The sequence below is a fragment of the Podarcis cretensis genome (genome assembly GCF_951804945.1).
Source record: "Podarcis cretensis genome assembly, chromosome: 17".
NCBI lineage: Eukaryota > Metazoa > Chordata > Lepidosauria > Squamata > Lacertidae > Podarcis > Podarcis cretensis.
The window spans coordinates 9,537,079-9,558,989 of record NC_137187.1 but is presented as its reverse complement, the minus strand read 5'-3'; the positions used below and the strand labels follow the sequence as shown (position 1 = coordinate 9,558,989).

The following is a 21,911-nucleotide window of genomic DNA, read 5'->3' as shown; positions in this document are numbered from 1 at the left end:
CAATTCCTCTTCCCAGGGAACTCTGGAATTGCAGCTCTGTGAGGGGAACAGGGGTCTCCACAACTCTCAGCACCCTCAACAAAGTCCCAGGATTTTTTAAACGACTCTTTAAAGTGGCATAGTACTGCTTTAAATTTGTAGTGTAGATGAGGTCAGGAGTGAGGGATCAAGGCCAAAGGACGAGCTATTTTCTGCTTGGTTTGATGACAGCTTTTGCTATTGGTCCCCTTTCTATGACCCACTGGGTGCCACCCTTTCCCACCAGGCATGGCCAGACTCTGTGGCTATGTAGTCTAAACCACTGAGCTTCTTGGGCTTGCCGATCAGAAGGTCAGCGGTTCAAATTCCCATGATGGAGTGAGCTCCCGTTGCTGTGTCCCAGTTTCTGCCAACCTAGCAGTTCAAAAGCACACCAGAGCAAGTAGATAAATAGGTACTGCAGGAGTGGGAAGGTAAATGGTGTTTCCGTGCGCTCTGGTTTCCGTCACCGTGTTCTGTTGCACCAGAAGCGGTTTTGTCATGCTGGCCACATGACCCTGAAAGCTGTCTGTGGACAAATGCCAGCTCCCTCAAAATGAAAGTGAGATGGGAACCACAACCCTGTAGTCGCCTTTGACTGGACTTAACCATCCAGGGGTCCTTTACCTTTGCCTTACCCACCAGGCATGGCCAGACTCTGTCCCCTTACTCACTAAGTGCAACTCGTGACCTCCACTAGCTGCCAAAAGGCCCCACACCTCTTGTGCCTGCCCTTTATACCAAAATATCCTCCTTCTAAGATCCCAAGATCTGAGATGCTGAAGACCTTAACTCAGTCATGCATGGTGATCCTAAATGGACCCTCCTTTTTTGCACAGTCTATGCGGGACAGTAAAAACAGCAGCTTGGGGGTGGTTGCCAAATAAATGCCCAGGCCATAATATGTGACTGGTACCCTGCATTCAAGCTTCCTGGGTCAGGTGGTGCAGGTTTCCATTACCAATACATTGTCTCTCCTATGAGATCTGTTCTTGTGGCTTTCACTGACATGGGCAATGGGTGAATCTTCTTAGTAGAACTGAAATATCAATACCTGAATTAATAAAAATAATAGTTTTGATAGAATTTCAAAGTATACAATTAATTGATCAAAATCTAAATCAATGCCAGTGGGCATTTTGTAGATAATCTACTTTGTATACTACTTGCTGCTTTTGTTGGTGCCCAGAGGTCATAACATATCTAGGCATTTGGGTACCAAGATATATTTCTCAAATGAGTACAATGAATTTGAAAAAGGTTGATAAAGGGGATCTTCAGTGATTTGGGAAGATGAGCACTACTTAGATTTGGTATTGGGGTTATGGTTAATACTCTTGTAAGATGAATGTTCTGCCACAGATAATATACAGAGTTTGTGATATTTCATAATGCATTTCCTGAGTGTATGTTCAAAAGATTAATGGAATATTTAGAAGGTTTATTAGGGTTAACTCTCCACGCAGGTGGCGCTGTGGGTTAAAGCCTCAGCGCCTAGGGCTTGCCGATCGAAAGGTCGGCGGTTCGAATCCCTGCGGCGGGGTGTGCTCCCGCTGCTCGGTCCCAGCGCCTGCCAACCTAGCAGTTCGAAAGCACCTCCGGGTGCAAGTAGATAAATAGGGACCGCTTACCAGCGGGAAGGTAAACGGCGTTTCCGTGTGCGACTCTGGCTCTGGCCAGAGCAGCGATGTCACGCTGGCCACGTGACCCGGAAATGTCTCCGGACAGCGCTGGCCCCTGGCCTCTTAAGTGAGATGAGCGCACAACCCCAGAGTCTGTCAAGACTGGCCCGTACGGGCAGGGGTACCTTTACCTTTACCTTCACTAGCTGCCAATATCGGAAGGAGGTTTTAAAGTTTCCAGATATTGGTGTGTATCATAAGGCCTACCTGTCAGCTTGTACAAATAATTGGCAACTGGTTTCTCCTTCTATGAATGCATTGACCCAAACATTGGATGGTCAATGTTTGGGTCTACGTATAATAAACAGGAAAGACCAATACCACCTTCAGTTTTAGCAACTAGAGAGTTATTGTGTACATGGCTTGGAAGTCAGGAGAACAACCAGAACAGTCTGCAGAGAAGGAGAAGGGGAGTTGTTATGTCTGGCATGCAGACATCTTGCTGGTTACCATGAGATGAAGATACTAGACTAGATGGGCCTCTGGGCCTCTGAGGCAGGCTCTTTTATTCTCCCTAGGCTCAACTACCACCATCTCATTAAGTCCTAGGAGCTCACAGGCACTTGGGCAGTTAGATTTTTTTTATTTTCTTTTTACATTTTCTTTCAAGTTTTACTCTTAAATACTTCTGTGTGCCTAGGGAGTCCTTCAAGTAGGGAAAACCACTATTTTATTTATAGCAGGCCTGTTTTGCTTTCTGATTGACAGGCACTTGGCCACACAAGGGATGAAAACATGGGCTTCGCTTCCCCTTCACATTGCTAACAGGATAGCATCCTGTTATCATTGCTGTGCTCAGCACCGCCACACTGATCTGCCGGATCTGCTTTAAATCAAACCACATTTTTACCCCTGTCACTCAAGTACGGCAAGGAACTGGGGAAATGCCTCCCCGTTCAGCCAAGCCCAGCTACTTTGGAAGGGCGAGGTCATCGTTATGTCTAAGGACTTGCTCCTGCTGTGTATTTCAGTACAATGTCTTCACAGTTTATATGGGGCGACTCCTCCACCACCACGTTCAAAGGCATTTCAAGATGAAGAGGGAGGTCAGATTGCACCACTTCAATTTACAGAAGAAAACTGTGCCGTCTTATCAGCTCGGCCAGCCAACGCACAACAGGAAAGCGTGACGTTATCTCAGCATTTTATTCACACCATGTTTGGAGACCGGTTGGCTACAGTTATTTAAAGCACGAATCCTGTAGCACTTTTTCAGAATAATATTGGATGCAGCATAAGCTTGTGTAGGTTAGAACTTTCTTTGGATGCAGAAAGTGGGAAGTTGGCAGCAAGCAGGATGAGACAATCGATGGGAGGCGTGTGCTCAGCAATCCTCCTTTTCAAGAGTTGACAGTAACCTGCATTAGAAGTTGCACAGAAAAGCAAGGGGTAAATCATGATAAAATACACATCAGCTGTCCTTATTTTCCATCCCCGTTGAAGCTCCGACCATATTTAGCCTTTTGAGGAAATGTTGGGGGTGCCTTTTCAAAGCATATGAGGGTGCAAAACTTGACAGGTGCTTTCTTTCAGTTTCAGTCACCTCAAAAAGTCAAAAATTTCAAGAAGCCGGGGGATGGGGGGTTGGTTCCTGAACATGCCATATGTAGGGATAACACCCAGCTCTTTCCCCCTGTTCCATCTGAATCAGGAAAGGCTGCTGAGGTGCTAGACAGGTGTTTGGAGGCAGTGATGGGCAGGATGTGGGAGAACAAAATGCAACTGAATCCTGAAAAGACAGAGGTGTTACGTTTTCCAAGTTCTTGCATCTGTAAGCTGGAAGACGGCTTGTTCTGGATGCGGTTGCACGCCTTGAAGAACCAGGTTCATAGCTTGGGGGTGCTCCTGGATCCAACATTTTCACTCGCGGCTTTGCAGGCTACGATTGCCTATTCCCAGCTATAGCTCTCCGCCAACTGCAGCCTCTTTTAGACAGAGATGACTTAACCAGGGACCTCCAGGCTCTAGTAACTTTGAAAACTATTACAATGCGTTCTACATGGGGTGCACAACTCACGACCCACCAAACAACCAAACTGTGCTTTGGGACGCTACGTGAGGGGCATCAAATAAAAAGGATCAATTAAAACAGGACACAAACTGACACAAAGCAAGGAGGTTTCAGGCAAGAGCATCTGCTCATCACTGACTCATGGAAAGCTTGCAAACTAGATAAGCCTTCCCACCACTGCAAGAACTGCCTTAAAAGAATGCAAAAAGTAATTTGGTGGATTGACTCTTCCTGACGCCTAGATCCTTGCAACCTTCTCCTTTCTGATTGACTTTTCTGAAGCTCCAACAAACATGATTCCTTCTTTTCACCTAGGGCTGTCCTGTGCACTTCAAGAACCAAACAGTGAGATGTGAACTCAAAATTACGACAATTCCCTGCTCTTAGGAGGGAAACTGATGTTCAGTGGCAAACAGAAGACTGGGAATTAGGGGCGGCTGTCTTTCTCCTGCAAAACAGTGGGGGGAGCTACTTGCAGGGGAAGTGATATGGAGAAGTGGGGTTTGACCCATTCTCCCACAACCTCTCTCCTCCTGCCTTGCCTTCTGTACCTTCCTTGAAAAGTGTGCCGCCGCCACTGGAGTAGTGGTGCAAGTCTGAAAGCCTTGGTCGGTTTTACCGCTTATGTGAATTTCCTGAACTGGAGGTGGGGTGGGGGGAGTTTCCCCCCGTTTCCTCGCTGCACTATGCAAATCTCCAAGCTTCTGTAACATGTTGTGCATCCAAATATACCAATTCCCTCCCTGCCTCATAGCAGTGTGTGCACAAAAGGTTGTGCCTCCATCTACTGATAATTTGTTTCCATGACTGAATTTAAAATTGGATATAATTGGGCATAAGGAGGGTCAAGAATTCTTGTCTGCCATAGTAGCTGAATTACAATATGTGCATCAGAAATTCAACCAGGCAGAGTAGTGCATCCACTCCTGAAAAAAAAACAATCCTGGATCCAGCAGCGCATGGCATCTCCCAGTCACAAATATCCCCTTACTGGGCACCCTCTTGAAAGGGTGGTGACGGATCAGCTTCAGGGACCTTTGGAGGAAGCAGATTTACTAAGCCCATTCCAGTCTGGTTTCAGGCCCAGTTTCAAGACCGAATCAGGCTTGGTTGCCCTGATGGATGACTATTATCAGGAGAAAGAGTCTCCCAATGACTTTTGATGCCATCAGCCATAATATCCCCTTGGGTGGCTCTGTGGGTTGGGAGTGGGAGCCAACCTACTGCAATAGTTCTGCTCCCACCTCCAGGAGTGGCATTGGGTGGGACTCTATGTCAGCCCCTTGGATTTTGCACTGTGGAGTGCCACAGAACACCGCTTTGTCCCCAGTGCTGTTCAACATGAATGCGTAGCCTTGGGTGCGGTTACTGGGGGATTTGGAGCACAATGTCATCAGCACACGATGGCACGACGTTGCATCTTAACCAGGTGTGGCTTTGCAAGTCCTGGACCAGTGCCTAGAAGCAGTGGAGTGGTGGATGAAGACTACTAAACTGAACCTGATGCCTGGTAAGATGGAAGTGCTGTGGGTGGGTGGCTCCTAGTTCAAAGAATAAGGTAGGAGGGTGTCTGCTCTAAATGGCATTGCACTCCTCCCAAAGGAGCAGTTTCACTGGAGGTACTCCATGATCCATCTTTGTCAAGGAAGACTCAGGCAACTACAGTGTCCAGAAATGCATTTTATCAGCTATGGTTGTTCCTGGGTGGAGATAGTCTGGCCACAGTGGCCTATGCATCCAGAACGGCAGCTAGTGCAGAATCCAGCGGCTACACTGCCAAGCGGTGCAATCTACCACAAGCATGTCACACCTGCAGTGGCTGCCCAAACGTTACTGGGCCAGGCTCAAGGTGATGTTCAAGGTGATATAAGGCCCTATCAACTGCGAACCAGAGTACTTGAGGGAGCATCTTCTCCCTTATACTGACCTGCCTCTTCACTGGGATCTATAGATCAGGCACTCCTGATTGTACCATTGTCTGCATGCATCTGTTGGCAATTAGGGAGAGACATTTTCTGTTGTGGCACCCAGTCCCTCTCCTCCAAAAGACAAAAAGCCCCAACTTTAACTGTGCTTCATCCTCTTTTTTTCTTTTGCCAAGCATTAGCTGACCTTTAATATTCAACTTTCAACTGATCTGTTTTATGTATTTTTTAAATGTGGTTTACTGTATTTATGCTTTTGCATTAATGTTGTTTTAATATATTCTGTAAACCGTCCTGGAATTTGATAATGAAGGGAAGTAATAACAGTAACAATAACATTAATAAGAGACAGCCTTCCAGCAGTCTTTGGGCCTTTGCTGGGGTACCAATTCCAAACCGAGATGAAACTGGGAGTTTCTGTGTGAAGTAGAGCAAAAGAAATGCAATCACACTATGCCTTGCAACAGATGACATGGTGGACAAGCTAGGAAAGGCTTAGCATGTAACTATTGCTGATTTGGCTAAAGGGCACCAGAGTAGAACACCGACAGCAGAGGGACACAGCTGAAATCTTTTTGTAAAAACCACATGGAATTTTGCACTGTCATCATCTAGGAGTCTTGGTTGACCACAAACTTGACATGAGCCAACAGTGTGACACGGGAGCTAAAAAAGCCAATGCAATTCTGGGCTGCATCAATAGGAGTATAGCATCTAGATCAAGGGAAATAATAGTGCCACTGTATTCTGCTCTGGTCAGACCTCACCTGGAGTACTGTGTCCAGTTCTGGGCACCACAGTTCAAGAAGGACACTGACAAACTGGAACGGGTCCAGAAGAGGGCAACCAAAATGGTCAAAGGCCTGGAAACGATGCCTTATGAGGAACGGCTAAGGGAGCTGGGCGTGTTTAGCCTGGAGAAGAGGAAGTTAAGGGGTGATATGATAGCCATGTTCAAATATATAAAAGGATGTCACATAGAGGAGGGAGAAAGGTTGTTTTCTGCTGCTCCAGAGAAGCGGACACGGAGCAATGGTTCCAAACTACATGAAAGAAGATTCCACCTAAACATTAGGAAGAACTTCCTGACAGTAAGAACTGTTCGACAGTGGAATTTGCTGCCAAGAAGTGTGGTGGAGTCTCCTTCTTTGGAGGTCTTTAAGCAGAGGCTTGACAACCATATGTCAGGAGTGCTCTGATGGTGTTTCCTGCTTGGCAGGGGGTTGGACTCGATGGCCCTTGTGGTCTCTTCCAACTCTATGATTCTATGATCATACATGCAGGTTAACATTTTGGGAAGAATCCTGGTGGTTACTGTTTTAAAAGGTTATCTCAGTGATAGCTAGTGAAATGAAATGTTTTATAAATTAATGGACGGGAATGTGGAAATAGAGCTAGAGAAATTATGGGGTATGAACTAGGGTACGACAAATACATACAGGCGTACCTGGGTTCTCGAACACCTTGCGACTCAAACGTTTTGGCTCCTGAACCCCAAAGTGAGTGTTCCGGTTTGTGAATGCTATTTGGAACCTGGATGTCCGATGCGGCTTCTACTTGACTGCAGGAAGCTCCTACAGGCAAGGAGAAGTCACGCCCTGGTTTTCGAACATTTTTGGAAGTCGAACAGACTTCCAGAACAGATTCCGTTTGAAAACCAAGGTACGACTGTACCCTATTAGATGGCAGGGTAGAGGAAGTAAGGTTGGTTTTTTTTCAGCTTCAACTGTAGGGCCCTTCTATCTCATGTCCTGCTCGTGGAATGCTCCCCCAGCGAGGCTCGCCTGACACCTTCATTACGTATCTTTAGGCACCAGGCAAAAACATTCCTCTTCTCCCAGGCCTCTGGTCAATTAAACAATCTAAGGCCTTTTTAAAAATATATATGGGGGGTATTGTTTTTGTTTGCTATTATAGTATGTATTATTGTGCTTTTATATTGTAAACCACCTTGTGATCTTTGAATGAAGGCTGGTATAAATAAATAAATAAATAATAATAATAATAATAATAATAATAATAATAATTACTATTATTGCTCCTGCTCAAGAAGTGGTAAAATCATTTCCCACTGTTGGCTCTCAATCCCCCTGCTGCACTTTGCTTAGGATAGCAAAAGGCCATCTGCGGCATCCTCTACGGGCCAGCTCACACACCCTGCTTCTTAGCCAGCAGGAAAAATGCCAAAATGCAAATGGCGTTACAAGATGCATGCGGTGCCATCGGCTGTGAAAATGTAAGCCCGGTGCTGCCAGTTGCCAGCTGGGTTCCTGCGATTTATGCATAACCATCAGAGATCCGGACCTTTCCCAGTTGCTGCTTCCATATTTATGGAGGAAAACCCAACTACTAAAAATGCACGTGCGCCATTCACAAGAGACAGCGCCACACTTTTTTTTCCAGCTGCTGACAAACAGCTGCAACTGCCTTCCCAGAACTTCTACCCATTTCCTTCAAGCAAAGTATTGCTTCTCTCCAGACAGTACTTTCCTTCCTGCAGGTGCTCTTACTTTTCTTATCTCCCTTTGTTCTCGTCTTCGCTCATCACAGATTCCCTCCTTCCTTCGGTTCTCCAGCAATTTTACTCCTGCTTCCTGACCTGTCTCTTCCAAAGGCTTTCATGTGTGAGGGAAAGATGAGCATTCATCGTGAAACGGTTCAGGTCAATAAGCACATGTGGCCACAGGGATTTTCCTTGGCCCGGCAACAGGGCTGCTCATGAGTCATGACACTTTTGCCCTTCCATCTCCCACTCTCTCTTTCCCAGGTTTTTCTTTCTTCTCTCATCCCACATATTTGCCGCCTCTGACCACTTTCTACCATTTCCCAACCTCTTCATTAAACACAACCAAGCACCCCATAAGGGAAATCTACTTTGTTAGGGTTTTAGTCTTGTTTAAAGCGTATTGGCTGTTTTCCTGTTTCTAACCGTTTTTAAATTATTTTAATTTCCTTGAGATGGCTGTTTAGAAAGGAATAAATACAGTGGTACCTTGGCTTAAGTACTTAATTCGTTCTGGAGTCTGTTCTTAACCTGAAACTGTTTTTAACCTGAAGCACCACTTTAGCTAATGGGGCCTCCTGCTGCCGCTGCGCCGCGGGAGCCTGATTTCTGTTCTTAACCTGAAGCAAAGTTCTTAACCTGAAGCACTATTTCTGGATTAGCGGAGTGTGTAACCTGAAACGTATGTAACCTGAAGCGTATGTGTCAGGGGCTCAGGAGCAGAAGCACAGGGAAGAGGGGAGATGGAGAGCGAAGGGGAAGAATCTGAGGGAAGCGTAGGAGAAGATGACAGTGGCCCGAGAGATTCCATGAGCCTCTCCAGCGAATCGGAAGATTCACAGAAGGGGGCGCCGGTGGCCAGGGGAAGGGGGGTCCCAAGGGGGACACTCCAGAAGCAAGGGGCCAGCGGGGACTCCCAGAGCAGCAGTTGGAGATCAGGACCAGCTTCCCCACCTGAGCATAGTGGGGGGGAAGAGTCCCAGGTATCGGGGGTAGCGTCTCCCCCAGCAGGGAGAGAAGAGGAGTCAGGGCTGACCACGCCTCCATCGGAGAGTCAGGCAACGGAGGGGAGGTCAGGTCCAGCTAGCATCCCGGAAGAGGGAAGCAGTGACAGAAGCAGTGTAACGGTCAGGAGGAAGGTCACTGGGTTGGCGCGAGAGCCAAGTTCAAAAGTACAGGCGCGCAGGGCAGCAGAGAACGAGGATTGGGAACCGGGTCCTAAAGCCCGCCGGAGGCAGGGGGAGGAGTCAGGGGACTCAGCGTCTCAGAAGAGTCCAGAAAGGGGAATGCCCCAGCGGACAGGAGGACCCAGAAGAGAAGAGAGCAGAGGAAGAGGTGGAGCAGGGCTAGAATCTTAAACTGGTGTCAGGGGGGAGGAGATTCAGACGGAACTTCGGCGGTCTAGGGTTTAAGACGTAGAGCTGCGCGCTACGGCTTTGGAATGGAAACTGAACTTCAATAAAGACTTTTGTATATAACGACGACCTGGCGTTGGTCCTCTGTGAGCTGGGACCTTGGGCAGCTCTGACAGTATGTAACCCAAGGTACCACTGTAAATCAACAACGAAAAACATTCATTTCTTTCTATCTTCTTGGCAAGAATGACAGGCCATAAACTGCATCTCAAACAGTATCATGTAATGTATCCCAAAACCTCACTCAAAACCATTGTTTTCTAAACCAGCACCACTCCAATGCAAGGGATCAAACCCCATTCCTAAACCCACAAGCACAAGGAATCACACCCCATTCCTCTCAGTTGGTAGAGCATGAGACTTAATCTCAGGGCCGTGGGTTTGAGCCGCACATGGGGTGAAAGATTCCTGCTTTGCAGGGAGTTGGACTAGATGATGAAGAAGAAGAGTTTGGATTTGATATCCCGTTTTATCACTACCCTAAGGAGTCTCAAAGCAGCTAACAATCTCCTTTTCCCTTCCTCCCTCACAACAAACACTCTGTGAGGTGAGTGAGGCTGAGAAACTTCAGAGAAGTGTGACTAGCCCAAGGTCACCCAGCAGCTGCATGTGGAGGAGCGGGGATGCGAACCCGGTTCACCAGATTACAAGTCCACTGTTCTTAACCACTATACCATGATCCTTGTGGCCCCTTCCTACTCTATGATTCTATGAAGCCCTAAACCATCAGCATCTCAAAGGCATCTCAAATATTCCTCCCCTTCTCCCTTACTGATTTTTATGATAGGAACTCCAACCCAGGATCCACAAACTCTTTAATTTAAAACCCTCTGTTCTCATTCCCTACTGAAGCTGATCAGCAAGTGCCCATGAACAAGCAATTAAGTTACAGAAAAGACAGTCACCTCTTAACTTGACGCAATAAGGCCAATAGCGTTTTCTCTCTAGAAAGCACCAATATTGCACTTACCTTCTAGAGAAGATGCTACACTGAGGATGCATGCCATCCACAGCCAAACCATCCTCGTGGATCTTCTCTTCCCTCTCATGATGGCGTTAGGATCCGCGTAGCTTCTTCAGAGCTTCCCGCATCTTCCATAAGTCACAACTGCCTCTCAGCACATGTTCCAAATGGACCAGGGGGCCTGCAGATCTACATGCATAGGCAGCTCCACCTGAAAGGAGACAGACGGCAAAAAAAAAGTCTTGGCTGAAAGAAACCACTGCACCAAAAATAGGAATGGGAGTTAAATGGCTGCAAGAGGGGATTAGACAAATTTGTGGGAGACATAAACAATGGCTATTAGCCACTGTAACTAAATGGAACCTCCATGTTCAGCAGCAGAATATCAATGAATAACAGCTGCTAAGGGACCAACAGGGCAGGATGCTGCAGTTCTGCCCTGCTTTAAGCTTCCAAAAAGCATCTGGTGGGACACAGCTAGAAAGAGAAAGCTACAACTCTTGCCTTTGTCCAGCAAGGCTTTTCATCTTAAAACAGCCAATTCTTGTTCCAATTATTTCAGCACTGTTTGCTGTTCTTAACAATAGCCAAAGTGAGGCAAGAATCCATATTGAGCAACCTAGATTTCCTTGTGTCATCTTATGCATGGCTTATGGAGGAGCTTCCACAATCTGCAGTGCTGTTGACTCGCTTTGTGCAAACTTTGCAAGCCTGACCTTCCAACCTAACTAACCTTCTCAAATTGGTTAATGGCTGACTTGAGTTAACTGAAAACCCACTAAATATGAGCCACTCAAGTTGGGGGGATGGAGTGATCTGTATTCCAGGATGGGATAGAAATCCCACCAACCCACCACACCAGATCATCAATGAAGTCCTGTATCCCAACCTCACTGGCGTCAAGTGTTATGGAAGCACACCTCAATAAGGAAATAGCAGGTGATAGGATCAGGGTGAGGGGAGCTGCTAAACCAAACTGAAGGGTCTTGAGGTGTGTGCGCACACGCGTGCGCACGCACACACACACACACACACACACACACACACACACAGGTTAACCTGTCTCTGCACTAGGTGGGGCGTCCTGAATTTCAAATTCCAAAAATGAGGGGTGCTAAAAAAAATCGTAACATGACTTGGGAAATCAAAACATATTTTGGTTAAATTAATATAATTTAGTTTTGCTTGGTAAGTAAAATGTTAAAATTGCATAGAAATAATTTAATTTTTTTGTCAAGTACTTATTAAGTATTGCCCGACATTTTCAGATAGTATTTTTTTTAAAAAATCAGCTTTCTGAAAGCAGTTTATGTTCTTGGTATCATAGAATTGTAGGGTTGGAAGCCCAACTCCTTGCAATGCAGGGCTATTTTGCCTGATATGGGCCACGAAACCACAACCCTGAGATTAAGAGTCTCATGCTCTATTGACTGACCTATCCCAGCTTCTTCCTCAAACATAGACTTACCAAGCTAAATGTTGTCCAGTCACAAAAATAATAGCAGATTTGAATTCTTCACACCTGAAAACTTATTTTTAAGACCCTTCACTGGAGAAATTTAAGTTTCATCCCCTAAAATGACATGCCCTACTGCACTAGACCTTAATCTATCAGCCAGGAACTGAATTTCCTCCAGTTGATGGTTCAGAGGTACTGACAAACGGATGTCTAGTTTTCTTCTTGTTTGCGACTTCCCAGAAAACATTATCCATCTGATGGGACCCCAGTCTCTTCCCACATAGGGAAATTCACACATCATCCCAAATTGGGGACTTGCACACCTTCCTACACAGGAGAGTACAAAAGATAAATTTCAGTAACAGGTGATTTTCTCTTCGAAAGGCTTTTGGAGGCTACGTTGTGAAAATGAATTTTGTTTTAATACAATTTAATTGTGCAATTAGGAAGCCGTTTCGAGACACCTCCAGGCTCAGGCTCACTCAGAGTGGACCCATGTGTCAGAAGGTTGTGTTTGACATTGCATACACCCATGTGAGGAACCGACAGCAAATCCTAGCTCCCTGGAATGTGCACATTTGCAAGATATAATAATAATAATAATAATAATTTTATTTATATCCCACCCTCCCCAGCCAAAGCCGGGCTCAGGGCAGCTAACAACAAGAAAATAATACAACATTCTAAAATCATTTCATTAAAAAATTAATTCAAATCAAACTGATGGCAACCATTGGTCTAGAGTTCTGTGAAGATTGCCAAAGGAGGGGGTGAGGTTGTGCCCTGGCCAAAGGCCTGGTGGAACAGCTCTGTCTTGCAGGCCCTGCGGAAAGATGTCAAGTCCCGCAGGGCCCTAGTCTCTTGTGACAGAGCGTTCCACCAGATCGGAGCCACAGCCGAAAAAGCCCTGGCTCTGGTTGAGGCCAGCCTAACCTCCCTGTGGCCTGGGAACTCCAAGATGTTTTTGTTTGAGGACCGTAAGTTCCTCTGTGGGACATACCAGGAGAGGCGGTCCCGTAGGTACGAGGGTCCTAGAAAGTAAGAGGCCCTTGTGTTTGTTTTATTGCACACATGTATTGTGGTTTTCTGAATATCCATCAAACACTTTAAAGCCATACCAAAATGCAATATGCAAAGGGGCCAGCACTATCTGCCACATCAGTGACTTCTAAAAACAAAACAAAACAAAACTACAGAAAAAAAATGAGGAAAGTCAAGCTGGAAAGAACTGGGCCCCAATCCACAACTAAAAAGTATATTTGCTTTTTGCCTGTTTTCATTGTCTTGTCTTTCCAAAAAGTATCGCAGGTTGTCTGTTCCCTACCCCCTTTAAAGAACAAAACCCCTCATATTTCCTGGGGTGAAAGACAATTAAACCAATTTTACGCTGCAGTATACATATGCCCTTGAATTCCAGGGCTGCTAAAAGCATGTTTTTGTGAGAAGACAAGAAAAATGAACATATAAATAAAGTATAGTTAGGCGGATTTCAAATGTATTTCCTTGCAGATGTGCAGGCTGTGGATGTTTTACGAAAATCTGGGGAAAGGGGATTTGCCGGAGTAAATTGAGCAAGGGAGGGAATTTAAAGAACCATTAGACTGTCAGGCAGTCTCTCCAGGGGAAGTGGATAGGAGATCCATTGCTTGAACCATTTATAGACTGTCTAAGCACAGCCGCAGAGAATACTATGGGGAAAGCTGTAAATAATAAAATACCTGTCTTCCTAAACAACCTTTAATACCGAGATCTCAAAGCATCTTGCAGCATTCAGAAAAAATAAACAACAAAAGAGCCCTGCCGGATCGGAGCAAAATGTCCATTTGGACCCATAACAGCCAGTGTGATGCTTCTGGGGACCCCATGAACACAACAGCATCATATCTTCTTTGGAAACTGGCATGCCGAGGCATACTGCCTTATATACACAGAGTACTGTAACTGTGCCTTTTCCAAAGGTTAGGGGACCACATTTGCAGAGGCAAATGTGCTGTTGTTTTTACATTAGGAAGTCATCAAGGGCTGGATATGGGAATGGGGGGAAAAGAGAGGGGTGTGTGATTGAAATCACAGGACTAACTAGAGCCAAGAGGCCACTCTCCACCACAAGGCTGGGCCATCCACAATAGAGATGCCTTTCCGAATTATTTTAAGGAAGTGAAATGGTAGAACCACACATTATACAAAATACAAGGGCTGCTGCTAAAAATGGGAGCTGTGCGTCAAGGCCTTCCTCTTCTCCATCCCAAATGTGTAGTACAAGTTAACATCATGACAAGAGCATAAAAGAAAAGTCTTCTCCTGCCTACACTTGAGATCACCAACTGGTGGAGGAACGGGACCCTAGAGGGGCTTGTCCACACTGGAGTTTACTGTGTGTTTGTAGCTGTTTTGCATTCCAATTTAATTTGTGTAGTTCACATGACATTACCTTCAAGCAACACCAGTCTCAGTGCTTTCCCTCTGTAAATTCAGGATTACTCGATATGGGAATATGTTGGGAGAAATTAAACTCCAACCCATTCCACTTGGGGTCCTAGGCCATTTGTTTTTGGGTGGGTTAATCAATCATCACTTTTTGCTACTCTTGCTTTCCATGCCCACTACAGTGATACCTCGGGTTACATACGCTTCAGGTTACGGACTCCGCTAACGCATAAATATTACCTCGGGTTATGAAATTTGCTTCAGGATGAGAACAGAAATCACGCAGCAGTGGTGTGGTGGCAGCAGGAGGCCCCATTAGCTAAAGTGGTGCTTCAGGTTAAGAACAGTTTCAGGTTAAGAACAGACCTCTGGAACGAATTAAGTACATAACTAGAGGTACTACTGTACATCCTCAAGGCTTTTGTTTCTCCAGTGCACTCCTGAACAGAGGAGCATAGCCTTAAAGGTAAAGGTAAAGGTACCCCTGCCCGTACGGGCCAGTCTTGACAGACTCTGGGGTTGTGCGCCCATCTCACTTAAGAGGCCAGGGGCCAGCGCTGTCCGGAGACACTTCCGGGTCACGTGGCCAGCGTGACATCGCTGCTCTGGCCAGAGCCAGAGCCGCACACGGAAACGCCGTTTACCTTCCCGCTGGTAAGCGGTCCCTATTTATCTACTTGCACCCGGAGGTGCTTTCGAACTGCTAGGTTGGCAGGCGCTGGGACCGAGCAGCGGGAGCGCACCCCGCCGCAGGGATTCAAACCGCCGACCTTTCGATCGGCAAGTCCTAGGCGCTGAGGCTTTAACCCACAGCGCCACCTGCGTCCCTGAGCATAGCCTTAGTTATATTTTAATTTCATTTCCCTCAGATTTGCACAAAACCAGAAAACTGCAAAAGTATGTGTTGAGAAGCTGCAATTGCCTGATTGTGTGCTTTTGCACACTTCCTGGATAGGGGTTTTGTTTGTTTGTTTGTTTGTTTGTTTTTAAGTAGGTATGTGTACTGGCCATGTATTGAAAAGACCAAGGTTGTTCCCCGTATACAAATCAATTTATGTATGGGTATGACTATGTTCAAAATTCCACCTGGGGAAAAGTGGATTCACAGCTACATAATGCTTAAATGTGGACAAGCCGCAGACAAACTGCTATTTTCAGTCAGCCCTGTTGTCCTTTGTAGCGTGTGTCATATTTTAACAGCCTTCTACAGTAATACACCAAAACCTAATAAGTTTGTTAAAGAAACCAAACCCTGGAATCAAATGACCAAGTATGCCATTAATTTATTGCCCCATCCTTTGGAAGAATTTACTATGGATGAGGTGAGGTTTGAAGGAGATTTGGAACAGGGAGACATTACCATATACCTCACTCTGTGCATCTCTCCCCCCCCCCCCCCCCGCCATCCCAAGATCCCCTCACTCCATCCCTTAAATCACCTACAGGGAAATTCTAGCCTGAGCCAATCTGAACTATTCTTCCCGCCATTGCATCTATGCTTTTGTCAGGCTGGATTAGACTAGAAAATTACTTTCCCTCCCCCGTTTCTTAAATAAATTATGACTAATCCGAAAAGCTGGTTTTGATTTAGACAGCAGAGGGGGGAAATGAAAGAAAGTTTCTGCTGATTTCAGACTCTCGCTTAGCCACAACCAAAGCCTGAGAGGGAAGGAGAATGGGTGATATTATAGAGGCAGGCACCACAAGCAACAGCCACAGTATGGGTCCTTTCCTCCCAGTTTGAAGTGGGCACTCTGGCACACGGTGGCCCTCTTTCAATTCCAGGGGAAGACCCACAGAACACTCGAGCAGCTATAGGTACAGACTGAACGGAGCCCAGGCTTCAACTGCAATCGCACAATGACTTTCATTCCCCAGGAAAGGCTCTTGCAGAGGAAAAAGCAGCTAACAGCGACCGCTCCACATTCCTCTGCATTCTTCGCAGTGCTCCGTGCACAAAGAGAGTTTCTTCAAGGCAACCTTCAGGTAAATAAATCATTTTCAGAGGAGTAGCAGTGCGAGTCCCTTGCAGCAAGAACAACAAAGAGCATTGTGGTACCTTAAAGACTTAGCAAATTTATGATGGCATAAGTTCATCGGATGAAGCAAACTGCAGTCCGTGAAAGCTTATGATGTTAGCCAAAAGGCTCTTTGTTTCTTCTGAAAATAAATCTGGATATGCCAAGATTCAAGCACACAGTAACTACTGAACCTGGGGAGTACCGGAAAGGGATTCAGTCCATGTACCACCAACGAATTATGGCAAAAGAGAGGAACTACAGCCTCTGTAAAGCAACAGAACTGGTCCTCTATAAAAGCTTTTAGATCAGGTTTGTTTTCTGGTCTGGGCAATAAAGGGCCTCTGCTTTTGACGTTGAGAACAGCGCCTGCCTCACTTCTGCCTTGCCCAAACTTTTAGAGACATGGAGAGAGCCACAGAGGGACTACACCCTTTTCTTAAAACAGCACGCTAGATAGGCATTTGATGGGAGCAGAGTCTGCTGATGCGCCAAATAACCTCGTTCCCCATCTGTACATTTCCATGTCCCCTTGAAATAAATTTCTAAAATATGTTGGATGGAAATCTGCACATTTCTCATTTAAGTTCAACATCTCATATTCCCCATCCAAGGGATTACTGCTCCTCATTTCTGAGCCTATGGATTAGAAGATACGGACCTCTGAGCTAGCACAAGATTAAATCCATACCATAAATATCTGGTGCAGAATATATTTTAATGTAGACCCAGGCCTGCATAGCCGCAAAACCACCAATGTAAGAGCAGCTTGTCAGGGGATGAATAAACATCGCATGTTTGCTTGGGAGAGAGAGCCTGGAGAAATGTACTAATAATAAATGATAAGAAGAAGAAGAAGAAGAAGAAGAAGAAGAAGAAGAAGAAGAAGAAGAAGAAGAAGACAGCCAAACCATCAAGCATCTACAGACCATCGGGCAACATCAGGTTTGCTGCAGAATCTCAAAAGCCCTGCTTCGGAGCTGCTATGGACCCTTGTCTTTCTCTTCATTTTCAGCAGCAGATAACCATGTCCGTTTGTTTGTTTCTTTCTTTGTTTGTTTGTTTGTTTGTTTGTTTGTATACATTTTATATTTTACACATACACACACACACACACACACAGAGAGAGAGAGTACAGCATACCTGTCTAGAACCAGAACATATTCCCTGCAGTTCCCAGTGTTGATGGGTGCTTTTATATTCCCAGTGTGGGATTTATTTGCACATGGTGACAACCATCTAAAATGTTTTCTGTATGAACGATCTGACTTGGCGCACCCTAGCCACCCACCCTCCATCAACTACAGCTCGTCGTCCCTGGGGAAAACTATGTGTGCGAAGCTGTAAAATATCACAAAGTCAATTAGTGACAGACGAACCCCTCTAAGCCCCACCCCCACCCCAGGCAAAATACAACAACAATGGAAATTGCTTTGTCTGCATTATCACCACCACTAACTTGGACCTGTGGGCAGCGAGTTGGAAACATCCAAACGGAAAACAACATGCAAACATTTTCCCTACAGGAACCCCAAAGCCACATAATTTGTACCTTGCATTTGGGATGGATCATATAACCATGTTGTACAGGGAGGACCCGAGTAGAGGAAGAGAGAGGAGGTTCAAGCAGAACAATCGCTAAGCACACAAAAAAATCCATGGGCAACTTGGAAATCCTGGTCTTATTTTCACTTGCGTTTACCCAATTGTCCACAAAGACAAAAAAAGGTGCAGCTGAATAGCATCACCCAACACCTGCCATCTACGAGCCAGGAGATGCAAGTGCCATAAAGTGCTCATCATATAATAATACTTCTTTAAATAGTACAAAAATTGTTTCCATTCTTCCACAAAAAGATGAAGGTTTCATGGTCATATTGGCAGGGGGTGAACTAAATGACCCTTGGGGTTCCTTCTAACTCTTCAATTCTATGATATGGGGAGGTCATGCTGATGTATATTTTGCTCTGGAAGGCTTAGTTTGGTCAGAATCAAGTATATACTTCCAGAGTTAACGCTAAACACATTATTTCTGGTAAATGAGCCACCGTAGCCACTAGAGGGCCGTGAAAATTTGTATCCCGGGCTTTTAAGACTTCTCTACCCATGTACTATCTGAAATCAAAATGGCGCATTCATTGCCAGATGCAATTTTTTTTTCCAACTCTCCCACCCCACTATTATCATCTAAAGTAGTCACAACACAGGTGGAAAGTAAAAGGAGGAAGAGTGAAGAGAAGGACCTGAAAATACAATAAGAAGGGCTGAGAGACAGACTTTCAAATAATAATAAAAAAGTACTGTACATAAAAAAGGAGAAGCCATCCAAGGTGCTTTTTGTTGAGGTTTTAAAATAGAAAACGATTGCAGCATCATGTGTTTCAGGAAGTGCTACAGTATGGAAAATTGACAAATACAGAAAATATTGGGTGGAAGAGAGAGAATTAACATGATTTGAAGTAGCAGAAGAATGTAGAAGGATTTCTCTACTCTGGAAAATTTTTAGATTTATAGATTTTATATGCAGTTTATTGTTTCTTCTGCACCTCAAAACAACTGTGTTTGATTTTTAAAGCATCAGACATGGTCTAAAAAGCTTTCATGACAGAAGGATACTGTTCATATTTTAAGGAGGCCTGGGATGTCAGTCACCTGACAAGTTTAGACAGCCTTTTATTTGAGTGAGTGAAATAACGTCAAATATCCCATGAACTCAAGAACAACCTTGTGTATGTTGGCATTTGCCCTACCAACAATGCATTTTCTGCTATCCACACAGGACAACCAAGTTATTAAAAAAGGACACAAATCTGATCTTTAAAATGATACTATTAAGAAACCAGTGGTAATAAATTTTACCACTGCTGCAGACCTGAAAAGTCTCCATTAGAGTAGGTCCAAATAAAATATCTCAGTGGGTGGGCTCCTGCATAAAAAGTTATGAATTTGAAAGAAAAATACTCTCTGCCCTGATATTTGTGATGTTTATATAATCCTCTAGTTGATGATACTTCGAGGATTTGATTAAGTGAACTAAAGCCCATGAAAGCTTATACCACAATCTATTTTAAATATTTACCTTGCAAATCTGTTAAGCAGGAAGCATCCCACCTTTTTATAATCACTTCATGGGATCATCTGATAACAATGGCAAGTGTGAAGGTCCCTTGCTCTCTGGGAGCCAGGGTCACACATATATGTTCATATTAAGTCTGGCTCCAGTGTGCTCCCAACTCTGTTGTTTGAAGCTGAGAACACATCAGGTGAGAGCTGGACCATAAAGAAAGCTGATAGCTGAAGAATCGATGCTTTTGAATTATGGTGCTGGAGGAGACTCTTGAGAGTCCCATGGACTGCAAGAAGATCAAACCTATCCATTCTGAAGGAAATCAGCCCTGAGTGCTCACTGGAAAGACAGATCGTGAAGCTGAGGCTCCAATACTTTGGCCACCTCATGAGAAGAGAAGACTCCCTGGAAAAGACCCTGATGTTGGGAAAGATGGAGGGCACAAGGAGAAGGGGACGACAGAGGACAAGATGGTTGGACAGTGTTCTCGAAGCTACGAACATGAGTTTGACCAAACTGCAGGAGGCAGAGGAAGACAGGGGTGCCTGGCGTGCTCTGGTCCATGAGGTCACAAAGAGTCGGACACGACTAAACAACAACACATCAGGTTACCAACCATCAACTGTATCCTGTAGCTGTTTGAGAAATACTCATGTTGTGCTCGCTCTCTCAAACCAGTTTCAATCTGATTTGAAAACGGAAGTTGCAGTTAAGCTGAGGCGTGTGCATTTCAGGTAGCCGTTGCGCATGCACAGATGACAGCTTCAGTGAACCGGAGTTTGGCGCAGGGAAACAAATTAGGTATTGTGCTTCAGGTGAAGGCACTCCCACCTCCTCTCTGGAGTGAACAGTAACATAAGAAAGTAGCTTAGAACATGGGGGGACGGGACCTAGCTATGTTTCAAGATGCTGATGTGATCATAGCCATAGATTTCGCTCACATTCCACATTTCTTACACACAAGAGTGGCAATCATGTGTTCTGACGCAGTTGAACCATCTCTAGACTTGTACCATCAGCAAGGTTACTGCATCATGCAACTTCAGACCGTATCTAGGATCTGACCTAGGCAGAGGGCCTTCTCGGTAGTGGCACCTGCCCTGTGGAATGCCCTCCCATCAGATGTCAAGCAGGTAAGCAACTATGACTTTTGGAAGACATCTGAAGGCAGTCCAGTATAGGGAAGTTTTTAATGTTTCATGTTTTATTACATTTTGCTAAAAGCTGCCCAGAGTGGCTGGGGCAATGCAGTCAGATGGATGGCATATTATTATTATTATCATTATTATAATCATCATCCTCTATAGAAAAGGCCTCTGCGGCCCCTGGCTCTCTCCAGATAGCTTCTGCATCCTTTCTCTTCAGTTAAGCCACACGGCTGGCCTGTCTCCCCTTAGAAGCTGTGCAAAAACATTTACAAACATCTCTGGAGAGGTGGAAGTACACAACCCAAAGCACATCTGAAAAGACTCCAGGAGTCAGCATTAATAGCATTTTGTGAGGGGGCAACCCTAGTGTGATCGAGCATGACGCTCTATGCAGTTTGAAAGGGAAAGTAGGGTGCTCATTTTTAAAAGAAATTAACATAATTATCTCTATTCTTTATTACAGTGGTGCCTCGCAAGACGAAAAGAATCCGTTCCGCGATTCTCTTCGTCTAGCGGTTTTTTTGTCTTGCGAAGCAAGCCCATTGACGGCTTAGCGGATTAGCGCTATTAGCGGCTTAGCGGCTTTTAGCGGCTTATCGGATCAGCTGATAAGCGGCGTAGCGGCTTAGAAAAAGGGGGGGAGGGGAAAAAAACGCAGGAATTCGCAAGACATTTTCGTCTAGCGGGTTTTCCGTCTTGCAAGGCGTTCGTCTTGCGGGGCACCACTGTACTGTTTTGATAAATAACTACTCAGAGATATTCAGTGATGATTAATCCCTGAGTGGTCCAGTGACTCTGCTTTTCTAGAGTGTAAACCCTAATTTTCATAGGGAAGCGATTCGGAGAATAACTTGCCCAAAGCTATTCGGCAATTCTGTCTCTCTTACACCAAGGATTCCAACCCTGCCCACAAAATACCACCATCCCCAGAGCTCTCCGCTAAACGACCCACACACAGTGCATACTGGAAATTGAGTCTCATCACAGTCATTACGTTTGCACCATAAAATGGTCACTGGCAGACATACTCCAGACGCGTGGCGGCTGATAAAGAGCTTTTAATTATTTCAACTAAATTGTTCAGTGAGTCAATATCCCTTTATCTTCTCATCATTAATTACTACATCACTATCACCACCGCCATGAGTTATTTTAAATAACTGGGACATTTTAGAAGCGTTGCACTAGGATTTTTTGCTTCGCAAGCTATAACCTGAAGGGTGCTTAGATATTCTGAATACTAGTTTTGTTTTGTTTTTTAATTACTTAATATG

General features: G+C 45.1%; 1 protein-coding gene and 1 long non-coding RNA gene across 5 annotated transcripts in view; one reads left to right on the top strand and one right to left on the bottom strand.

Moving 5' to 3' along the window:
* The window catches only part of LOC307206589, a 90,995-nt gene that overhangs the window by 5,913 nt on the left and 63,171 nt on the right, over positions 1 to 21,911 (top strand). The window lies entirely within an intron of this gene.
* The window catches only part of LOC307206250 (ephrin type-B receptor 5), a 164,076-nt gene that overhangs the window by 95,131 nt on the left and 47,034 nt on the right, over positions 1 to 21,911 (bottom strand). For all 3 annotated transcript variants that reach the window (XM_079959249.1, XM_079959247.1, XM_079959248.1), the window contains one exon: positions 10,525 to 10,729. In XM_079959249.1, the coding sequence (XP_079815375.1) occupies positions 10,525 to 10,603 (79 nt within the window). In that variant the 5' untranslated portion in view covers positions 10,604 to 10,729. The remainder of the gene's footprint in view (positions 1 to 10,524; positions 10,730 to 21,911) is intronic.